General features: G+C 45.8%; 1 protein-coding gene across 3 annotated transcripts; it reads left to right on the top strand.

Moving 5' to 3' along the window:
- Positions 1–469: 469 nt before the first annotated feature.
- LOC129383088 (hemoglobin F-I-like) lies at positions 470–20,459 on the top strand. Of its 3 annotated transcripts, XM_072286795.1 has the most exons (3): positions 470–599; positions 5,031–5,342; positions 7,998–9,067. In XM_072286795.1, exons 2-3 carry the CDS (start codon positions 5,070–5,072, stop codon positions 8,787–8,789), a joined length of 1,065 nt encoding a protein of 354 aa, XP_072142896.1. In that variant the 5' UTR covers positions 470–599; positions 5,031–5,069; the 3' UTR covers positions 8,790–9,067. The 3 variants fall into 3 exon arrangements, with proteins under 3 accessions (XP_072142896.1, XP_054923321.2, XP_072142895.1); XM_055067346.2 differs by lacking the exons at positions 470–599; positions 7,998–9,067 and adding an exon at positions 19,911–20,459 and having other exon boundaries at positions 4,765–5,342; XM_072286794.1 differs by lacking the exon at positions 470–599 and having other exon boundaries at positions 4,765–5,342.
- Positions 20,460–21,348: the final 889 nt, after the last annotated feature.

Below are 21,348 nucleotides of genomic sequence, written 5' to 3' on the forward strand. Positions count from 1 at the left end.
TCTTATAGGCACTGGAGGAGCATATTTTCATCCCTACTGAACATCATGTTTGCAAATATGATCAATAAATTAGGGCTTGAGCAGTGGCACAACCAGAGATGGTGCGGGGGGCACACTGGGCGCGTGCTTAGGATGCGTCACAAGTGGTGTTTGCGACGCACCAGACTAATGACAGACCTATGATGTCTGACAATGACCAATATTTTATTTATTAGCAGGAGTATTTTAACTTTGGTGCCGGACGAGGACGAACTGTAGGTTATTTCTTTTTTGTTTAAATCTAAAAAATGGGAGTTAGTTTAGCAGTTGACTGTTGCAGTCATTTAGATGTTTCGCATGCATTTCAGTAGCAAGACCAACAGCTAAGACTTTCTTTTAGTGCCATGACCTTGACTGTCTTGATGTTGTTTTACACCATGTCCTCTGTTGACTTTTGCACACGATTTTTTCAGGCACCTACTTTATATAATGCAAGAAGGCAGCTGCAAGGACGCAAGGATGTCAAAGAGCTAGCCCAGCGTGACTTCACGTAATGCAGTGGAGGGCACGCAAAAGAATCAAAATACATTGCCATGCAATTTGGACAAGAAAACTAGAATGTATGTATATTGGGGGTACCATTTGATTAAATGTCAACAAAAACGAAATGCAGTATGTCACACCAAGATGAAAATTCTCATGTGCTCTAGGCAGTCATCTTAACATGGTATACTTATGGTAACATGGTCTCCGATGGGAAAGTCAAAATCAATTATGCTCTCTGGAGGCAAACACATAGGAGCAAGTGTCATTGAAAAGCTATAAATGTGCTTTAAAAAAAGCTGATTAGTTGTGGGAAGTGACTGCTTTTTGTCTTGCCACTCAACAGTTATATCCATGTGATAAAAAAAAATATTGGTACAATGAAATTGCATATTTGCTTAGTTACATGACACGTACTTGCAAAGGGCCTGGTGCCTGTGTTCACTATAAAAAGCAACAGCTCATGCTTGGTTAGGTGCTTGCATACATTTAACAGCATGTGAATGCAATGGCGCAAATGCAAACCACTGACTCTGTATTTTAAATGCTGACATGAAGCAGGCACATCTTCGTCTCTTCCTCCTTATTTTTTTTTTTACTCCTAATTTAAGAATTATGGCTTCCTTTTAGGTTCCAGAAAGGGGAAGCATTAGGGGAAAGGAATCCCACGTTTAAGAATTCATTATCGTTTACGTGCATGTTCACGAAACCAGTTTATTAGAATCACTCGTGCCTCCCGAAGCGAAAGCAAGGAGCAATTAGGGCCTTTAACTGTGTACACCGTGGTGCAAATCTTACGTCTAGAAGCCAGAGACTCGCTTGGAATTGAAAATTATTTTAAAAATGTAAAATTGTGGTCTCTCCAATCTGCTTGCCAACAAAGTATGCTAGTGGAGATAGATAGAGATGCATTCAACGCAAAGAACTGAGAGCATCTGAGTAGAAGAATTTTTCTTCAATTGGCGGATGTGAACATATAGTGTTAAGCAAAAGTCCGTTAGTTTCATGGCTTCTGTAAACATTGTTCTTCTGGACTTAAGATAGAGTGCACAGTCAGACGATGTATTAATCTTCCTAGACATATATGTACTTGTTTTCAGACGAAGATTCTGTGAAGTGCAATAACTTTTCTTACTTTAGCGCATCTTAACCACATCTGTAGGAAAAAAAGCTTCGGTTTCAGGTGGTTGGTTCATTGTGAAAGTATATGCATTGTCGCATGCAAAATCCACGTGCATGGGAAGGATATGTGAAACCGGATGATGCTATTCTCAATTTATGGTTTGCTTCATTGTTTGTCTTTTTCGTGCACTTCCCTGCCTGTACTTATGCTTATGTCGCCTTTGATGCATCATATTCTTCGCATCTGATTTTTGGTTCACATCTGAAGCCAAGCTATATTTTAGTTAGATTGCATATTCAATGAGTCACAATAATTGATCATGTAAATATGAAAGCTGCTCCTCAGAATTATAGCATCCTTACCCTAATGGGAATGAAAAGCTACCATATATGACAGGAAATTTGATGCGCAAGATTTATATGCCAATGTTCCTTACAGTTTTATACTCATTTGTTACACACTAGCTAATATTGTAAATTCAGTTTTATTTCTTTGTGAGAAAGTGTAACGGATGAATCCCAACAGCACCAGGAAACTACTTTCGTGAGGAGGCCAAGCGAACAACAAATATAATATGCCTCTGTACCGGTTTCAGACCGGGCAGGATATTGCTGCAGCAGCACGACAAGACACACTTGGAAACAATGGGTGCAGCACATACATGAATAACTTTATGTGAAGTATGAGCAAAGCTAGCTAAACCTGCAGCCTCACATCAGAATACACAACACATTTCCAAATGTACTGTACTCTCGGTCAGGAACATCCATACGCTGTACAGGACGTTACGAAATGAGCTGCTGTCTTAGAATACCGGCACACGAAAAAAGTTTCTGGAAAAATTTGTGAACATTACCAGCCCCATGGTTAGCAGCTCAACTGGTAACCGCTGCCATATAAGTGCATGCGTTTTGTGTAAGAAATGCGTTTGGTGGACAGTAATGTGGCGCATATTTCTCTTCGATCATGGTGTCCGTACTTTGTGAGTTTGCACACGTTTGTTCTATGTTTAACTTTCCATTGTATACTTTATTTTTGAAAAGAAGGAGCAAATTGGAATTAAAGGACATTTCTACACTGTAATACTGATGAAACACTTGAAAATATACTTATGTTTTGTTGCAAGATGTGTTCTAAAGTCATGGGCATCAATGTAATCTGATTTTATTTGTTTGTCAATATGCTTCTCAAATTATTATTCAGTTTGTATTGTGACTGATCGATAAAGATTTTGACCTTTGAAGAGAGAAAATGTTTCATTTTAGTAACTCGGCGACTACAGATAACATCCCATTAACCAAGCATAAGTGCAGGAGCTGCTTATGAAGGAATGAAATACTCCCCACATGTAAGTATTACGAATCTCTTCAAACGTGACCACGGATGTGCATCGTGCTTTCACATTATTGGAAATAGTTCTAGCACTCTGTTCTGAAGGCGTACAAGCACTCTAGGGGAGTAGAAACACCCGGCTTGGAGGAGTAGAAGTACTCGGTTTGGAGGAGTAGGAGCACTCGGCCTGGGATAGTACTATTACCCCTGTGGGGAGAGTATTAGCATTCTGCGGAGGAGTACTAGCACTCCCTGTGGGGAGAGTATTAGCACTCTGCGGAAGAGTACTAGCACTCTCTTGCGTTGGAGTAACAAAGCTCTGTCGGGAGGAGTTGAGCTACTCTCTCTCAAAGAGGGTCGATCTACTCTCGAAAAGAGAGTGAAATGTGGGACAAGCAGATACTCCCGCAAAGAGAGTGCCCGGAACTATCTTTGTTTTTAGAGTGCAGTCACTAAACTCTCACGTGCGATACACGCGTAGGCGAATCTTTTCTAGGTAATTACGTGACCGGCTAGGGGCAAAACGACGGCGAATGTGAAATCCCTGTGAAGAGGGCAGGAAAGATTAAATTTAATACACTATATCTTCGTATCCATCGCGTCATAGTGGCGGATCCGTTTAGACGATTGGCTAAGATTGAGCGGACTCACCATGGCGCACATATCTATTGCCGAAGTTGTCTGTTCGGGCCCATACCTATTGTCGAAGTTATCGTTTCAGGCTTTATAACCATTAACTTACAATGGCGCATTCAAATGCAAGGAACTGGTACCAAATGGGAAAATTCCTAGTGGCACAAAGCTAATCTATAAGTAGTGTGCTCGAGCGCATACTCGTTGGTAGATACTCAAACGAGAGAGAGAGAGAAGCAACTTTATTTATGAATGGCCGGCAGTTTCGTTGTGGTGGCCTCAGGTGGCGGCTCCAAATCCTTGGACTCGGGCGGCATCTTTGGCTTGCCGGACGGCCCAGAGCTGGTCTGCCAACTCTGCACTTTTGAGAGCCGCCTCCCAGCGGTGGCGACGCCGATGGAGAAGGTCCCCGGCGGGCCCCGCAGCTGGGGCGGCGTCGGGGAGAAGCGAGCTCGAGGTTTCTTGTACTGTGGTAACGGCCGCGATTACGGACGCGTCGCGAACGGATGTGGTCCCATTACCGTGGTTGCCGGCACATTCCCAGAGCATATGTCGCAGCGTTGCTCGCTGTCCCCAAGCCTTACAGGCATCTGTTGGATATAAACCTGGGTAGATGTGATGTAGGACCGCGGGGCTAGGGTAGCTGTCTGTCTGGAGCAAGCGTAATGTTACGGCCTCATTCCTGTTTAACTTGTCGTGTGGTGGCGGGAATGTGCGTCTTTGGAGTCTGTAGTGTTGGGTGAGATCTCTGAACGTGGTCAGGCGATCGCCCCACGCCCATTGTGATTCTTGTTGCCGCATTTCTGTTGTAGTGTCCCGATCAGGCAGATCCGATGCTCCGCTCTCGGGGGCGGGGGCGGCGGCCACATAATCTGCGGCGGCTCGGCGTGTGACACCTCGAGCCGTGGCGTGGGCCGCCTCGTTGCCCGCGAGCGGGACATCGGTGTGTGCCGGGGTCCAGAGGAGGAAGACTAGAATTTTGGGGTTGCGAGGGCGATGATGAGTCGCCGTCGTCATAAATTTGGAGTATGCGGACCGCTTCCCGCGAGACGCGACCGCGCGCGAAGCCGCGGATTGCCGCCTGCGAGTCGCTGATCACGATCGCAGCGCTAGGCACCGTGGCCAGTGCTACATTTATCTTTTATAAGGCAAAATGGACTGCAGAGCGATACACCACCATCACCATGCGGCGCTGTTTTTAATCATCATCATCGTCATGAACACAGTCAACCTTGGCCTCTGAACGCTATGCTGAAGAAGAGGGAGAAGAAGAATGGGCAAGGCTCAAAGCAAAGACCCCGCCGACAAGACTACGGGCATGACGAAGTGGGAATGTCACCTCGTACTGGACACCTGGCGCACGTTCTGTACCGACAACCAGCAAGCTGGCGTCCTCATCTTCAGCGCCTTTCTTACGCAGAACCCGCACCTGCTACCACTCTTTCATCGGTTGCGTGCCATGCCACTGAAGATGCTGCCCAGCGATCCTACCTTCCGGGCCCACGCCTGCAGTGTGGCTTACCAGATCACGGCCATGGTGAACAGCGCCGACGATAGCGCCCTGTTGGAGGCGCTGGTCCGAAAGAACGCCCTTGCTCACACCACCCGGCCGGGCGTGTATCCACAGCACTTCGACATCTTGGCAAGTGTCATCATGAAGGTGTTGCAGTCAAAGAAAGAGAAAACACGGCTTACACCCGCCGCTGTCACCGCCTGGAAGAAACTATTCGAGGTGAGGCTTACTGTTCTTGCTCTTTAATGACTTGTGACACAAGTATGGGAAGTCGCAGTTTGTCTGGACGCTATGAACTATCATAGTAACTATTCTGTCTTCAACAACTATTACCCAATGAGAGTTACACTAGTCAGCAATTATTGAATAACATTGTCTTCTGGAAGAGTCGAAAATATGGTAGCTATTAAGAAAATTATCTTCGAATAAATGAAGAAGCCACTCTTAAACTCTAGAATTCTTACATTTGATGACTTATACATTGAAGAACGAGGCGTGAAGCAAAGAATAAAAAAATATTTACGGAGTAAAAAGATGAAATAGTCCGTCCAGAAAGCCACACATGGAATGGGAAGTGGTATAGCCAGAGAGCTCACACGCAGCAATCAAAGCGCAACCATAGTAGCTCTTCCACTGCCGATTGATTTTGTATGTTGCTTCTTGCAGATCTCAAAGTTTTATAAGATGGGACCGACGTGCACTTCAGTTGCCCAGATATGCCTAGGCTGCGACGATGGCGTATCGAATTTTCTCCGTATTTGAAGTCGTAAAGCTTTGGCGACAATTGGCGCATATTAATGACACCTTTATAGAAGCGAAGGGCCGCTGACTTCAAATATTAACCTCCAATTTTCTGATTACCGATCAGCCGGCTAGCATCCTCAAAAAGCATCTCCTTCATGTGGAAAGCAAACATAAAGGAGCAGCCTCGAACCTTGTCTTGCGATCACGCCTATAGTGGCAGCAAGCTACATTTTTTTAAAGAGAAACTTCATAGGTTTTTCTAGCTTCTTTCTTTATTCGTAGGGCGACGGCTCTCTTTAACGATGTGGGTATCCCTGTCCGTATGCCTATTTCTTCAGTATACAGGGTCATCCAACTATCATGCACTAAGATTTAAAAATATGCAACTGTTACGTACCTGGAGAGAACCAAGTAATGTTGTTTGCCGTCGCTTGGAGATGGATATTTTTTTGCATTCTGCCTATTTACACAATTAGATTTAATTGTTTATTCATGTTCTGAAATATTTAATTTGATGAAAATTTTGAGTGAATAAGTTGTAAAGCCACATTAAAAAATCCTGATACACATTTTTGTTGCTCAATACGTGCTACATAAGAGTGTTTGGATGAGCATAAAAGAGGCCCGCAAATACACGCAAAATTGCCGCGTGACTGGTCGCTCGAGGCCCTTCACGTACTGAGCAACAGGAAGCCGTATCGCGAGTTTGCATGTTGCTTTACAGTTTTCTCCTTGAAACCTCAAATTTATTAATAATATTTCAGAAGGTGATTTCATAGTTAGGACTAATTATGTAATTCTGCGGTTTGAAAAAATTATCCGAATATCTCCAAGCGACGAAAAACAACATTACCTTGGTTCTATCCAGCTACTTGTCATCTGCATATTTTTAAATCTTGGTGCATGATAGTTTGGACACCCAGCATGATCATCATCATCATCTGCTTCATGAGGGGCGCCTTTAGCGCACCTTATAACGTAATGGATTCTCATCTATAGAAAAAAGTTACCTACAGCATTATGCCACAGTTCTCTAAGGAGGAAGCAATTTTTATCACATTTTAAATGTGAAAATTCACGTTGAAGCGAGATGTGAACCATGACTCTTCGTATCAAGAACATTACGGAACTTTCATAACATAAGTTCATAGTGTATGCTCAGCTGTTTCTTCGAATAACAGCTATTTCAATTTTAACATAACCACACGCCGTGTAACGTAAAGCTGTTCCGATATGTTCTTATTCCTTTCTACTGACGTCAAATTTACGTAACCACCGACGCAAGCAACGGGCGGCCACCCGCAGCCTTGTCATACATGGCCAATCAAACGCTCTCCTCGTTTAGAGGGGGCGACTTTTGTTTGCTGTCAAAACAAATAACATGGCCTACACTGACTGTACTTTCTAATCTGACTGGCTGACAGGAGTCGAGGAGCGTGCTCAAGTGGAGAGGGTTTCGATGTAGCTGAGCCAGTACAGTGAAAATAAGCAACCGGATTAAGTGGGTGGTGCCGGCGTCTGCCATTGGTCTGTTTCACCTTACTTAGCTTGCGGCGGCTGGTCTAAATACGTGCAGCGAAAGGTTTAGAATGCCGCTAAAATGCATCCTCAGCAAAGAAGAGTTGGTTTTATCTGCAAATAAACCTATACTCCCCGGCAGGTGCGAGTAGCCAGTGCCTGAGCGATTGGCCGGCAGCCATTATCTATTCCTTTCGGAATGGCACAGTCACTGGCTATTCAGGAAAAAAAATGCAGTTTTGTTCGGAATATTTATGCATTTTTCTAGCCTACGCATTATCTTCACGCGGTGAGACCCCGCGGTTGTGTGATGTCGCGTGACAGCCAAGCGATATGGGCGCCGCCCGAAAAGTTTTCAACGATAGGAAACGGCCATTGGCGAAGTAATTATTCTCCTTTTGTTCGGTGTAATCACTAATAATCAGTGCGCACCCGTCATATCAGATGGGGAGCTACCGCGGTTTTTCTGACGTCGCGCGACAGACAGAAGTGGCGGTGACGCAAAAAAAGCTTTTGACAAATCGTGGAGGGCCCATTGCATAATTGGAATAGAAAAGATTGGAAGAGCTTTACGTTATAGTGCTCCTCTTTTACTTCCTTTATTATTTACAGTTCATGCTAGCGGTGACCTCGAACGTCTACCAAAAGGAAGCTATCCAGGCAGCAGGGCCGCAAAATACGACCTCTCATTCAGACGTATCTTTAGAAGAAGGCATGTCTGTTTACGAAACGTGCATGACTGACGACAACAGTTTGACCACAGTCGATCGGGTGAGGAAAGCGTCGACATCTGAGCCAACACCACATTTTCGGGGAACCTGGCTTGCGAGGAGCAAGGCAATAACAAGGCAGATCAGAGGCTCATTGCGCACGGAAGCGGCGCATGTCAAACGGAAAGGGCCGATTGCAGGGTGCCGGAAGGAAATGTATCTTCCACAGCCAAGATGTCCCACTCCTCAGGACACTTCAGTAGCTTCAAAGTCGTCTTACGTTGCTCCTAACGAATCACTGACCTCGAAGAACACCGACAGTGACGTCACCCGCGATGGGCCTAGCGACTCTGGCAAGTACAGTGTGCACCCGTTGGCCCCGTCTATCGTTAATGACGCCGCCGGAGCAGCTTGTACGAACCCTGAAATTGGCAATTTTGACACAGGCATGAGTGTCGCGCTAACCGATGACACAAGCACAATACCGCATGTGTCGGCAGTGTCCAGTAATGAATTAGGTACGTATAAAAGATTGGTCGTGGTTGATGCTACCAGAGGGAATATTTCGGCGTCGGACACCACAAAACCTAGCCTAGATTACGTGAGCGCTGCAGCACAGCCGGTGACAGACGGGAGAACAAGGGAAGCAGCGTCTTCGGGATCGGCGGATCTAGACGCCATGCAAAATACGTAACTGTGCGACAAAGACCCGTTGGTAACTAACATGGGAGGCATTAACATCGCCGTGGAAAAGCTTCCGTCGACAGAAGCAGACCAAAGGCTTACGCCTAACGTGTGTCCTGATGATTTGGACACGAAGAAAGTTCTCAAGGAGGGCATAAATGCATCTGTTACTGCGAGAAAAGAGAAAGATGCAACCTTCCACGGCTAATAATTATGCGATGGTCAGGCTTCGTATGTTTTTACTGTGTTAAACGTGTTTGTGCATACAATCAAATATTAAAAATTTTAATAAACCTCTTGAGTCGGAGGAGCTGCTCGCTGAAGGGCAGTACGCAACACCACCTTTACAGCCCACAATAGCATTCAGATTTTGCCGGCATATTTTTTTTGCTTTCGGTGACGCATGACTAGGAAGATGTGAGTTGTGAGTATGAGAGGCCCCATAGGTCTTCCCGCCAATTTATTTTACAAGTTTTCAGGCTAAGGCCTCTTCGCAAGAAAGCTGCAGTGATGACAATAGGATTACTTTCACAGTAGGTGGTGAACTGGTAGCTCATAGCTTAGAAATTTGACTATGACTACAACACAAAAGTGTTGCATGCTCTGATAGGACTGACAATAAGATATTACTCGGCAAGTGAAAGACGCGACATAGTATTTACTTTTGCATTTCTTGATAACGCCCCACTTTGTCGCATCCTAACGTTTATAGCTATAGCTTATTGCATGTCTGGCAGGCGACAGCACCAAAATTCACAACATTGCGATTTAGTCATGCATAGACCACTACTACCGCAATAATTCCCGCGCTTCAGAGTTATGACGAAAACTAAGCGTGGTGTCCGTTAAGAAAGAGGAAATAAAGCCCGAAAGCAATAAACTTGCCCAATTTTACGCGTGTTGTTTCACTCGTGCTCCATCAAGTATGTTGCTTCGGCGATCTCTGTTCTACCTGATTTTTTAGGCTAGGGCCCTATTTTTTTCCTTGCCCGTTTTGATACCCGACTTTAAGCGTTTACACTTAGTAAGGTGAGTTTGTTCCACCAGAGCTGTATTGGTCAGGTGGTTGCATTTCGACAAAGAGTGTTATGTTAAACGAGACAAGCGCACGTGTCAGAACTTTGAACCAAGATTAGATGGTGTGTCCGCCTTTCATTCCTACAAGGTCATCGATGGTTACATGAACGAAAAGCTTAAGCAAACTTAAAAAAAAAAATTATGAGGTTTTACGTGCCAAAACCACTTTCTGATTATGAGGCACGCCGTAGTGGAGGACTCCGGAAATTCCGACCACCTGAGGTTCTTTAACGTGCACCTAAATCTAAGTACACGGGTGTTTTCGCACTTCGCCCCCATCGAAATGCGACCGCCGTGGCCGGGATTCTATCCCGCGACTTCGTGCTCAGCAGCCTTAAGCAGACTTTCGATTCCGGATGAAGTGAACGTTACCAGTTCTGCGCTTACTACACACATCCTATTTTGAAGGGGGCATGAAACCGCCGTCCAGCTATTCTCAGTTATCACTGTGAGAACCGAGGATTCATTATGGCGATACAAAAAAATTGCGCTCTGCACAGATTTTGATTTCAAAATTTAATTTGAAATCGCCGTGCTAAGCCTAGCGCACTGATATCGAACACCCCTTCGGCATGGGTTATGCAGCGTCAGGAGTGCGGGGCCTCTATGCGCCTCTGCGGTGTCGTCCGGAGTAAAAGAAAAAAAAAACTTATGGGGTTGTACGTGTCAAAGCCACTTTCTGATTATGAGGCACGCCGTAGCGGAGGACTTCGGAAATTTAGACCATATGGGGTTCTTTAACGCGCACCTAAACCTAAGTAAAAGGGTGTTTTCGCATTACGCCCCCATGGAAATGCGGCCGCCGTGGCCGGGATTCGATCCCGCGGCCTCGCGCTCAGCAGCCTAACACCATAGCCATTGAGCAACCACCGCGGGTGTCGTCCGGGGTGATACTGTCTAAAACCACATCGGTCGTGTTGGTCAGGTTTCTCTGGCACCCGACGACGCAGCAAGGGCATCATCGTTGAAATGCCCCTGCAATTATTTCACTCACACGATAAAAACCGCACAAAGGACAGAACGTGTGCAGAAATTTCCTTGGGCCGGAAATGCGAAAAAAAAATGACGCATGGTAATCAGCATCTACTTAACGCCCTTCTATTCCTTCTGGCACTCGCAGTAAACAATATCATGCCCCGAAACCATGTGCCTGTTGGGATATTCGGCGCAGCTCGTTTGCCCATCAGTTTTTGCAACTGAGGATCTGTTGGATTTTTTGCTTGAAATACTGGTGATACCCCACATAGGCTGCTCGATATAAACCAGGCAGTCTTCGAAAGCTAATTAGGAATGAATGACTAAAGACACTAATACAAGATTTTATCATAAAAAACAAAATTAAGATATAACTAAGAATTCACTGCGGTAAATCTCTTGAATGAAGTATAAATTTCTGAACGGGTCTGCACCGAGGCTTTCGGCCTCTTTTTGAAAAAATACCTTCTTTGGGCCCTCTCTTCTTTTTTTTTTTTTGTTCTGGCAGAGTCTGGCCTCCATGGAAGTTTCCTTTCGACGCGCGTCCCTTGCGGGCATTCCGCTGCCGTCGCCGTCGTGCCACCGCTTCGTGCCGTCGTCACACTGCGTTCTTCATGCGGCATATGGTCATACAGTAGCCCTCGTGCCGACAGCGTCATGCTGACGTCATCGTCACAATGTTATCTTCATCGACCTTAGTTGATTGTCTCTTCAAGACTGTCGTTGCACCGTAGTGAACTTCACGCTTTTGTTAGTACGCGGGTGTCATGCTGCCATTACCCAAACGTTGTCGTCATACCATCGTCTCGAAGCATTCGTGGTCTTGCCATTATCTCCGCGCTGGTCTTGTCCTGTAGTTACACAATCGTTCCCACCATAAGAAAGTGGATATGTCGGCAGGTTCAACATGAATTTATCGCTTCACTTGGACAATCATCCCCCAAATGTTTCTGCCGAGTTTTCTTTCATTGTGAGCATGGCTGCGTAAGACAAGATGACGAGGGCTGGGTTGTCATTTCAGTTGTATATAATTTTTAATTTCATTGTTGTTGTCCGGGCATTATATTTATTGTTAACAGGCCGCAACGGCCAAAAGAGCCTATGGCAACTGGGCGAATGGAGCTCCTGAAATTCGCAAAGGAGAACCACTGTGGTGTAATTAGGGGCCATCCGTTATCATTATACTGCGTTTGTTCTACAAGTTCCATGATGTGGACGTCGCCGCTCTCCGATGCAGTTTCGTGTCGACTAAGCTCAATAATCTCGCTTCTCGATGCACCTTTTAATGATACACCCTGAGAAAATTGAATATGGGGCGACTACAATGAAGAGCACGCAGCAGCAAGCACTAGACCAATATAACTGAGCTGAGATCGTCGACAGTTTCTCCAATTCTTTTTCCTGAAATTTCCGGACATAACCTCCATTCGTGCACAGTCCATCCTCCCTGGCAGTGTCGCCTCGATTTTAGGTGACCAGTCGGTTCTTCATCGCTGAACGACTACTGGCCCAAATGACAAGCATCACTGTTATCCTATGTCATAAGTGCGGTTAAGCTAACCTCATCTTTGTTTTTTCTTTGGTATGAAGAATAAACATGGCTCTAAAGTGCTCCAAATTTACCACGTTTGTGCTTATTTATTACAGCATCATGTGCAAGGCCCAGTACCTTAGCTTTCTTTTGCAAGAATGTGTACGAAGTGAAAGCTCCTGATTGCTAAAGTGTTACCTAATTCAAAACCTAATTCCCGCTGTGCGTGTTTGAATATAATCCCACTCACTAGATTGTCTCACTGGAGACTATGAGACTTGTTTGCGCAAGAAACTCTCGAACTTGATCTTGGCGCTATTAAGACACTGTCGCCGAGGCTGTATCCTGGCAGCCTTCTAATGTGCCAGCTGTTGCACTGATATACCTTATAAAATGTTTTCGAAACAATGCCTCTGCTATTTTTGTTTTCGTCTTACTGTAAAATGCTGCGAAATTACCAGTATCCACCGTTTCTTCATGCGTAGTCTGTGCTGGCCTTGGTTAAAATTCTAGCCAAATTTGCTTGAGGTATCAATACAAATCGTTATGATAGTTTACGGGCTTATAAATACTGCAAAATAGACCATGCAGAAACTATCTAAGGGGCGAAATTGGAGCAGAGGCGCTCCAAGTACTTGTCGCCACTGGATGAAACCCCACGATTGAATACATCCCAACTGTGACCTGGGTATCGCGGCATGAGGGTGTCACCGGGAACCTGCTTGCGGACGAGGTGGCTGGAGGCTCTGCAACTCACCGAGCCACTCCGGACTCTGCAATAAAGGACCCTACATCCCTAGAAATTTGCTGCACAAATATTCTGAAATACCATAGAGAAAATCGAACAATATATTCTCCACCCTCCCCCACGGCAAACAGCGCTGCGTAGGCAACCGTGCAGCGAAGATTACAGACGGAGACCAACACAAATCCTCTCTCCACTTGATCCACCACGGCACATAGAGCTGCTGCCATGTGGTCTGCATGAGACTGCTGGTATATTGTGACTTCGGATTGGCGTCGTTCTTGTCCGATGTGTGGAGCAACACCAATACTCTTGCGCATCACGTGGCAGTGTGCAGAACACGGAGAAGAACACTAAACAAACGGCACATGGAACCAGTAGTAGGCATTGATGTCTAGCCCTGGAAGATCAGCTACGACTGATCCAACGAGCTGAGCCGATGGCCCGTGCCAGTGGGTATGGGGGAACCACCTTGCCGGATAAACTCTGTTTCTCACCCGTCCTGCGTAGAGTTTCTCACAATAACACCTAGAGAGAAATCTGGCGCCGCCGTCTATGGCAGTTTCCTAAGGGGCGCTGTGCCGTCATGTGAATGACGGTATATGTGTCTGCGAGGCTTGCGTTGGTTGGTTCTGTAGGACGTTTTGTCTAAACCGCAGTTATGGCTACAGAAATAACGCGTTCTTAAAGTCAAACCTTCATAAAATTTTTACATTCACGCATATTACATCTGCAAGTAAAGTTTGCTCACCTACAATGCTTAGGGAAACCATGGAAAGCAAGAACAGAAGACACTCTTCCAAAGCGAGCGCGACTCTTGCCGCCTTTCCCGCAACTTTAGTGGCCCGCTGATACTTTTTACGTTTCATATAATTGTACATGCAAAAACAAGGTCTAATATTTAAAGAAAACATGCTTTTCTGTAATAATAAAACTAAAATAGCTTTTTACATGCTCTTTTAGTAGAAAATGAATCATTACGACAGAGGGATTGGTGCTTGCCAGGCGCATCTTCAATGTGTCCTGGCTCTCTGAGAAGGATGCCAATCCGAAGTCACAATATGCATTCCCATGCATACCATAGCACAGCAGCCATAGAGTTTCTCACTATAACACCTAGAGGGTAATCTGGCGCCACCGTCTATGGGAGTTTCTTAAGGGGGCACCGTGCCGTCATGGGAATGACGGTATATGTGTCTGCGAGGCTCGTGTTGGCTGGTGTTGTAAGAGGCTTCGTCTAAAACGTGGATATGGCTACGCAAATAGCGCGTTCTCAAAGTAAAATCTTCATAATATGTTTCCATTCACGCATATTACATCTTTACTCACCCACGATGCATGACCAAGCGAAGAAAAGCAAGAACAGACGACCAACTGTTTCAAAGCGAGCGCGAATCTTGTCGTCTGTCCTCCAACTTTAGCGGCCCGCTGATACTTCTTACGTAACATGTAGTTGTACACACAATAACAAGTTCTCATAGTTAAACAAAACATGTTTTCGCGTAATAATAAAGCTAAAACAGCTTTTCACGTGCTGTTCTAGTAGAAAATGAATCATTGTGACAGACGGAACGGTACTTGCCAAGCGCGTCTTCAAGGTGTCCTGTCTCTACGAGAACGATGCCAATCCGAATACACAATATACCGGCATTCCCATGCATACCACAGCGCAGCAGCGCCAGATTTCCGTCTAGGTAATGTAGTGAGAAACTCTATGACAGCAGCGTCACATTTCCCTCTAGGTAATATAGGGAGAACCTCTATGCCCCCCTGCCCCTCTGGGGGACTGATGTAGTCATCTGTCCAGTTTCTGCAAACAATGAAGTTTTTCTACTTTTACCACAAGAGGGCAGTCGTATGTGCACTATGTACCCATGATAAGGACAGAATATATTTAAAAAGGTAAATAAAGTTCAGCAACATTCTCTTTTCACGTTCTGTTTCCCGTTCGTCCACGCAAAGCCGACTTTTAAAGCGGAGCTGTTCTAAACAGAGCCTTTGTCGTCCGGTGTCACGCAGGGGCGCAAGTTAATGGCGCCAAACCACTATGGGAGATAGCCCATAGGAGGGGGAGGAGAGGGGTATAGGAGCAGGTGTTCCACTGGCGCGCGCCCTTCCGCCTCATGGATTCTGTTCGGCGCGAGCATCAAAGAGAGCTCACACGATAGCGGCAGTGCAGATGTCGCGCTAATCCCGAGCTTCAAGAGCAAGCGCAAGCAAAGAGCCAGCGAATGCAAGCCGCCACCTCCGACGATCGACAACGGGAAGCGCCAGCCCAGTGCCGGTGGAGAAAAGCCAACCCTCACTTTCAAGAAAAGGCAACCCAAGCGAAGCGCCAGCAGAGGCAAGCTAACTCCCAACTTCGAGTAGGAGGCCAAGCAGAGACGTCGACGCACAGAGGTCCCTCCCACGAAGGGTGCCGGAGGACGGTTTAAGAGAGAAACCTCGAGCGTGAATGCGGCAGGAGCTCCAAGGTTCGTGTTTTGATCACAACCTCACGCAACGGAAAAAAAAAAGTATGGGGTTTTACGTGCCAATGCCACTTTCTGATTATGAGGCACGCCGTAGTGGAGAACTCCAGAAATTTCGGCCACCTGGGAATTTCGACCACCTAAATCTAAGTACACGGGTGTTTTCGCATTTCGCCCCCATCGAAATGCTGCTGCCGTGGCTGGGATTCAATCCCGCGACCTCGTGCTCAGCAGCCCAACATCATAGCCACTGAGCGATCCGGAACCGAAGCTCGAATCAAGAAAATCGACGACAACGAAACGAAAGACTTTCATGAAAATCGCGCTAAGCATGAGTTCAAACTTTAAAAAACGATTACTAGCTTCGCTGTTTTACTGCTTTTACTGTGTAGAACTGGCTTTACTTTTGTTGTGTCCTCAAATCATGGGCGATACCCCCAACAGTGAGTAGCCACACTTGATGTAGTAAAAGCTACCTAGAAGGAAAGCAATTAAAATGCCCGCAGTCAAAAAATAAGCATTCAATGGTTTAGAACAATAACTCTTTACAATAAAATTTAACTACACCATGATCAGCACCCTGGCTCATCCGTTACATTGTTTAGCCATCATAGTGGGTATGCGCTATTCTTTAAAGAATAGTTGTGTTGTTTATAATGTTGTGGAAGGGCAAGAAGAAGAGGCACAAGATGGCGGAAGATCAGCCGAATTCTGTTGTCAAAGTCGAAGGCTTTGAGGTCCGTTTGCACTCGCAATCACCGACTACCATCGGCATCGACGATGTCCCGTCGTCAGAAGAAAGCGAAAGCGGCACCCACGTGGGCAGCGAAGGCCGTCACAGCAGCATTTCGCCTCTCGATGACACGGACGTCGAACTGGGTAAGACGAAACATGCCAGGAGGTATTCCTTTCCAAAGCAGATAAGAAATATTGATGTAGTAAGTGCTGCAATTATTCTTTATCTCCACCGCCGGCTGTACCATATCCCGTTGAAATCGAGGGCTATGGTACGAGCCATGAGGGTAGACCATCAATACTGCTTTTGATGACATTGTGCGGCGAGCAATACGTAAGGGGGAAAAAGGTCGTGTGTTGTGGTTTTGGTGGCTCGATTATCTAGTTCTGGAGCCATTGTTCGGACTCAGGTGTCTCTTGTCTAAGCCACCAGAGCGCCTCGAGCATGGTAGTTGGCATGTGCTATACCGGAGCGTCGCACTAGGCTGGCCAAGCGGACTCACGTCATCGTTTGTGTCGGTGGTCGAGAGTTGCTTGTTGATGAGGAGGCGACGTCGGGTGTTGGAAGCAAACGAAAAACGTTTTTTTTTACATATTTACAATTCAGTGCTCACAATGTTCCGTGGACACAACAGCACACTCCAGGTTGGAGTACTTTATATGTCTGCTCTCACTACTTCTCTGAGCACACGCATATCGCACTCATTGGACCGAAAATCACCTCATTTAAAACAGTCCTTTTCCCTAGATGACTAGAGGAGGGAATCTGCTGACCGTGTCTCGGCCAATCAGTGCAGTCGCACGACTTTCCATGGACTCCACCTTTGAAGTCCAATCTTTGAATCCGCCTACCCTCTAATGATGAGACAATCGAGAAACAAAGGTTCACGCTACTCCCACGGAAGCTGTTGACGTCGGCCCCTTGCTTCAATAGCGGGCTCTCCATGATGGTCAGCTTGGAGCGAGTTGAGAAGCCGGGCTTTGAAAGTGTTTACAGTTGCCACGGCACGCCATGGCTGCTGTCATCTCTTTGTTGACCCATCAAGATCAAGAGTCGGCGTCGGCCTTCGTCTTCAATAGGAGGGTGCTGCTCAAGTGGCTGCTTCGTGGCAAGCACCCAAAGATTGCGACTGTCGTTGTCAGACATAACAGTGGAAGCTGTAAACTACAGCTGACAGCAAAAGTCCGGAAAGCACAGAACTTCAAAATTTTGATCAGCTAGAATAGAAGCACTTCACTCTCTCAAAAGGTATAAAATACAACTATGTGTAATTTAACCCTGTACCGCTTTAATCTTGTAGCGAGGCCTGCGTGTACGTTGGATTTAAATTGGGGCGCCTTTTTCTTAGACTATATTAGGAAGCAGAAAAACTTTGTTTGGCGTGTTTCCTAACACACCCAACAAATGGCAATGCAGAGAATCTTAGAAAATATTGTAGGACTCACTAAAGTTAAATTACGTGTTGTCATTGCCACTAAAGCTAAGACTCTGGTTCGTGGTGTGACAATGACGTATGTAAACATTGTTTATATTTTTTTACTTCTCGAGAGGCTAGTATAAGCGGGACGAAAATTACTTTTCTCTTGTTAGCTTGCCGTCGTCGTCTTTTTGCCATTTGCTGCCGCAAAGATTTCCGATACCAAACACAACACGCCTTTCATTGCTCCCAAATGTCAAACATAAACTGTAATAAATTGAATATCTGGCAATAAGAAAACATCTGGTTGCACAGAAATCGCTGCTCCCTCGTCAAAATGCCAACCTACAGACCAGAGAGACGACACTGTGAATGGAAATTGATTATCCAGGCTACAGAGCCACGGGCGGGCAATCAAAAAATTGAGCAGCGGGCCAGTGTGACCTATGCCCACGTACCAAATTAATCTACCAGGTCAAGGAGAGATGAAAAAAAAACAACTGTAGTATTTAGAAAGATGGGTTCACCAATGCAAACATCTATCATTGCGTCTACAGTCACGTTGCCCTGAAGTTAGACTTATTTATTTTCGTGTTTCACCAACAAGAATGGCTGTCCCGATGACAGCATTGTTGATAAACTACGGCCCCTGTTTCGGCTCACAGCAGAAAATTTAATCCTGTTTGATTTTTGCGTTCCGGCCATTATAATCATCGGTTAAGTTTTATTTCAACCAAACTTACTCCTTATTATAGAAACAACGCGGCAGCGGACGGTGGACCAAAAAAAAAAAAAAAACGAACTGCAGATCCCACGTACTGTGGGAATCTATGTAAGCGAAGCTTTCCGTGCTTGATGCATTGATTGACGATAATTAGCGGTGATGTTGACGGCGAAAGCTTAATTTGTTCAACATTTAGGATAACACGAGAGTGGTGACTTGATGTAAGACTGTTGTTTGTCTGCGTAGAACACAGAACACATAGGGCGAGGTTTTTTGTTGAGGCGTTTTTGTGCGGCATATTTTATAACCTCTGAGAGGGTTGAGCGTTGTCATTGCCTCACATGGCACATTGCATTGTGGCAGAAATATTACAGTTGAATTGGATTATGGGGCTATATGTGCCAAAACCACGCTAGGATTATGAGGTAAGCCGTAGTGGCGGACTTCGGATTCATTTTCGCACCACGATGTTCTTTAACGTGTCCCACAATCTAAGTGCACGTGCGTTTTCTATTTCGCCCCGTCGAAATGCGGCTGGCGCGATTGGGATCAAATCCACGACCTCTAGCAATGTCATAGGCACAAAGCTAATGCGACGGGCACAGAAGTGTTGATTTGGTGGTCGACCGCTTCCGCAGTGTCTGTTGGACTCCGCGGTGCGCTTTGAATAACGCGGCTCTGCTTATGCACGCCCAGCATAAGTTGCCAGCTTGACATATTTCCATGGCGTTTATTTTTCAGAAAAAGCAGCAACGTATTGTACCATGCCTTGAACTTAAGCTTATCCTGTTTCTCCACAACCGCTGTCGTGTAGTAGTGTGGTTTCCTTGCCTTCTCCCGTCGTCTCTCCCCTCTTTTGTAGAGGAACTGCCTCTTCTCCTTCTTCTTCTTCTCCTCTCTACAGTTCTATCTGCGTCCCCTCTTGCCTCACACGTTAGTAGAGAGAGAAGCGCTGCAGTTTCTGCAATGCTTCTGGGTGGAGTCACGGATATTTAGAGCGGTCAAGCAGCTAAAGTGGCGCCGGCCAGGGAGCTCCAGAGGGCATTGTGCCCATTCGACGTGTTGGGGTGAAAACGAGTTCCTCCCGTCGCCTTTCCTTTCTTACTCGCGCCTGTCATTTATATACTCTCCGAACCACCCCCCAGCGCGGTGTGCAAGACAGCAGCAGCCACAACAGCCCACAGCAGCAGCAGCATCAGTGGGAATGTGGAAGGCAGAGGCAAAGAAAGCTTCGTTTTAAAATGGAACGAACCAACCCAAAACCTGACTCCTAGCTCAAAGAGTGCTTGTGTTCGTTCGTTCCTTCTTATTGTCATCGGTTGTGCAGTATCTGTAAGATATTCGCAACTAGCTAGAGGCACTTCACTCAGGCCTACCTCTTCACCTTTCTTCCATCAAATAATATCTTTCTCTCGTTTACAACTACCTCGGTCACATACGTTGCTTACTGCGCAGGTGGTGACCCGCAGCAGGACGAGGAATGGCAGCAGGCCCTCGCGCGTCAGCGCGCTGCATCTGCGTGTGTCTGGTGCCTGGTGTCCCTGTCCGCTGCTGCCGTGCTCTGCCTAGTGCTGCTCTCCCTGCGCAATGACAAAGGACTCTCAGCTGTGCTGTCACGTGCCATAGACGCAGCACTTGCGCTACGCCTGGGAGGCTACCGCTGACTGTGCGCTCAAGTCAATGGGCACCTTTCAATTTTCGTTTTTTCATTTTTGTCGCTTCCGCGAAGTATGAGTAGTGAGCTTGTACGCCACTGCACAAAATAAAATAAATTATGCAGTATTCCTGTCGCGAAAACAATAAGGTTATTTTACATATTTCACCAATATTACAAGATTGCGAAAACCTTAAACGCAGGTTGCCATTTATTTTTCGAATGTCGCACATGTTGAAGGAAAATTAGCGCTACCCCCACTTTTCAAGTAGCGGCTACGGATCAGAAAATGAGCAGCTTCGTGCAGTTTAAAAAAAGTAAATTTAAGTAAGTTGGTACTTTTTGGTGAATACGGGTGTAAGGACAAATAAAAACGCAGATTCAATGCACTGTGGTTGTGTATGTTCACCCATATGCTCCCACTGCAATAGAACAATTACACTTGGTTTCGCATACCTACCTCTTGAAAAACTGAATATTTCCGTGTGCCGATTTCGCTTTCTTGTACCCAGCGGGCTCGCACACACACCCTAAAAAGTGCAGAATGTTCTGTTTATAACATATCTGGATGTTCTAGATGAAGTTGAGAATATATCAAACATAGCAGAGAATACTGATACTGTGATTGTGCCGCCAGAACCAACTTAAAATACGCATAAGCAGGAAGGCGACGACGACAGCATTGATGTTTTCTCCGAGAACTACGTCTGCGATTAGTGTAGGTTAGATAGGCCTGCAACAATATTCCGCCAAAATAGTTTCATTGAAACTGTATTACTGAATACACTTTAGCTGTACTACAAATGTAGACGTTGCCGCTGCCATGCTTGCTGGGTATTACTATATGTGGTTAGGGGAAAACACCGGGAAGGCGGCGGATGGAAATTTAAGACGATGAGCAACTAAGCTATCTTTATAAGCAACGGTTACAGCAAAATATTCTAATGCACGCCCAAACATAAAGAACATCCTAAAAAACACCAATATTATCAAGTAACGAGCGTCTGAGAAAAGCGTTCCCGGATGTACCAAGTGTTACCGATCGCCGCAACAGAAACTTTAAAGACATGTTAGTGCAGGCAAAAGTCAGCCAACGTCATTCCCCTGTAATAAAAGCATGTTGTCGCCGCAGGTGCGAAACCTGCAGGCACCTTCAAAGTGACATTAAAATTAAATGCACCGCAAATAGGTATACACACGAAGTGAAAACTAGCTATACTTGTTCAAGTTCAGACGTGA

The sequence above is a fragment of the Dermacentor andersoni genome, chromosome 3, assembly GCF_023375885.2.
Source record: "Dermacentor andersoni chromosome 3, qqDerAnde1_hic_scaffold, whole genome shotgun sequence".
NCBI classification, from domain to species: Eukaryota; Metazoa; Arthropoda; class Arachnida; order Ixodida; family Ixodidae; genus Dermacentor; species Dermacentor andersoni.

Excerpts from the sequence above, each read along its gene's own strand:
- LOC129383088 (XM_072286794.1), top strand. The coding sequence starts at position 4,884 with ATGGGCAAGGCTCAAAGCAAAGACCCCGCCGACAAGACTACGGGCATG. Across the intron at positions 5,343-7,997 it reads CCTGGAAGAAACTATTCGAG|TTCATGCTAGCGGTGACCTC; the intron begins GTGAGGCTTACT and ends TATTATTTACAG.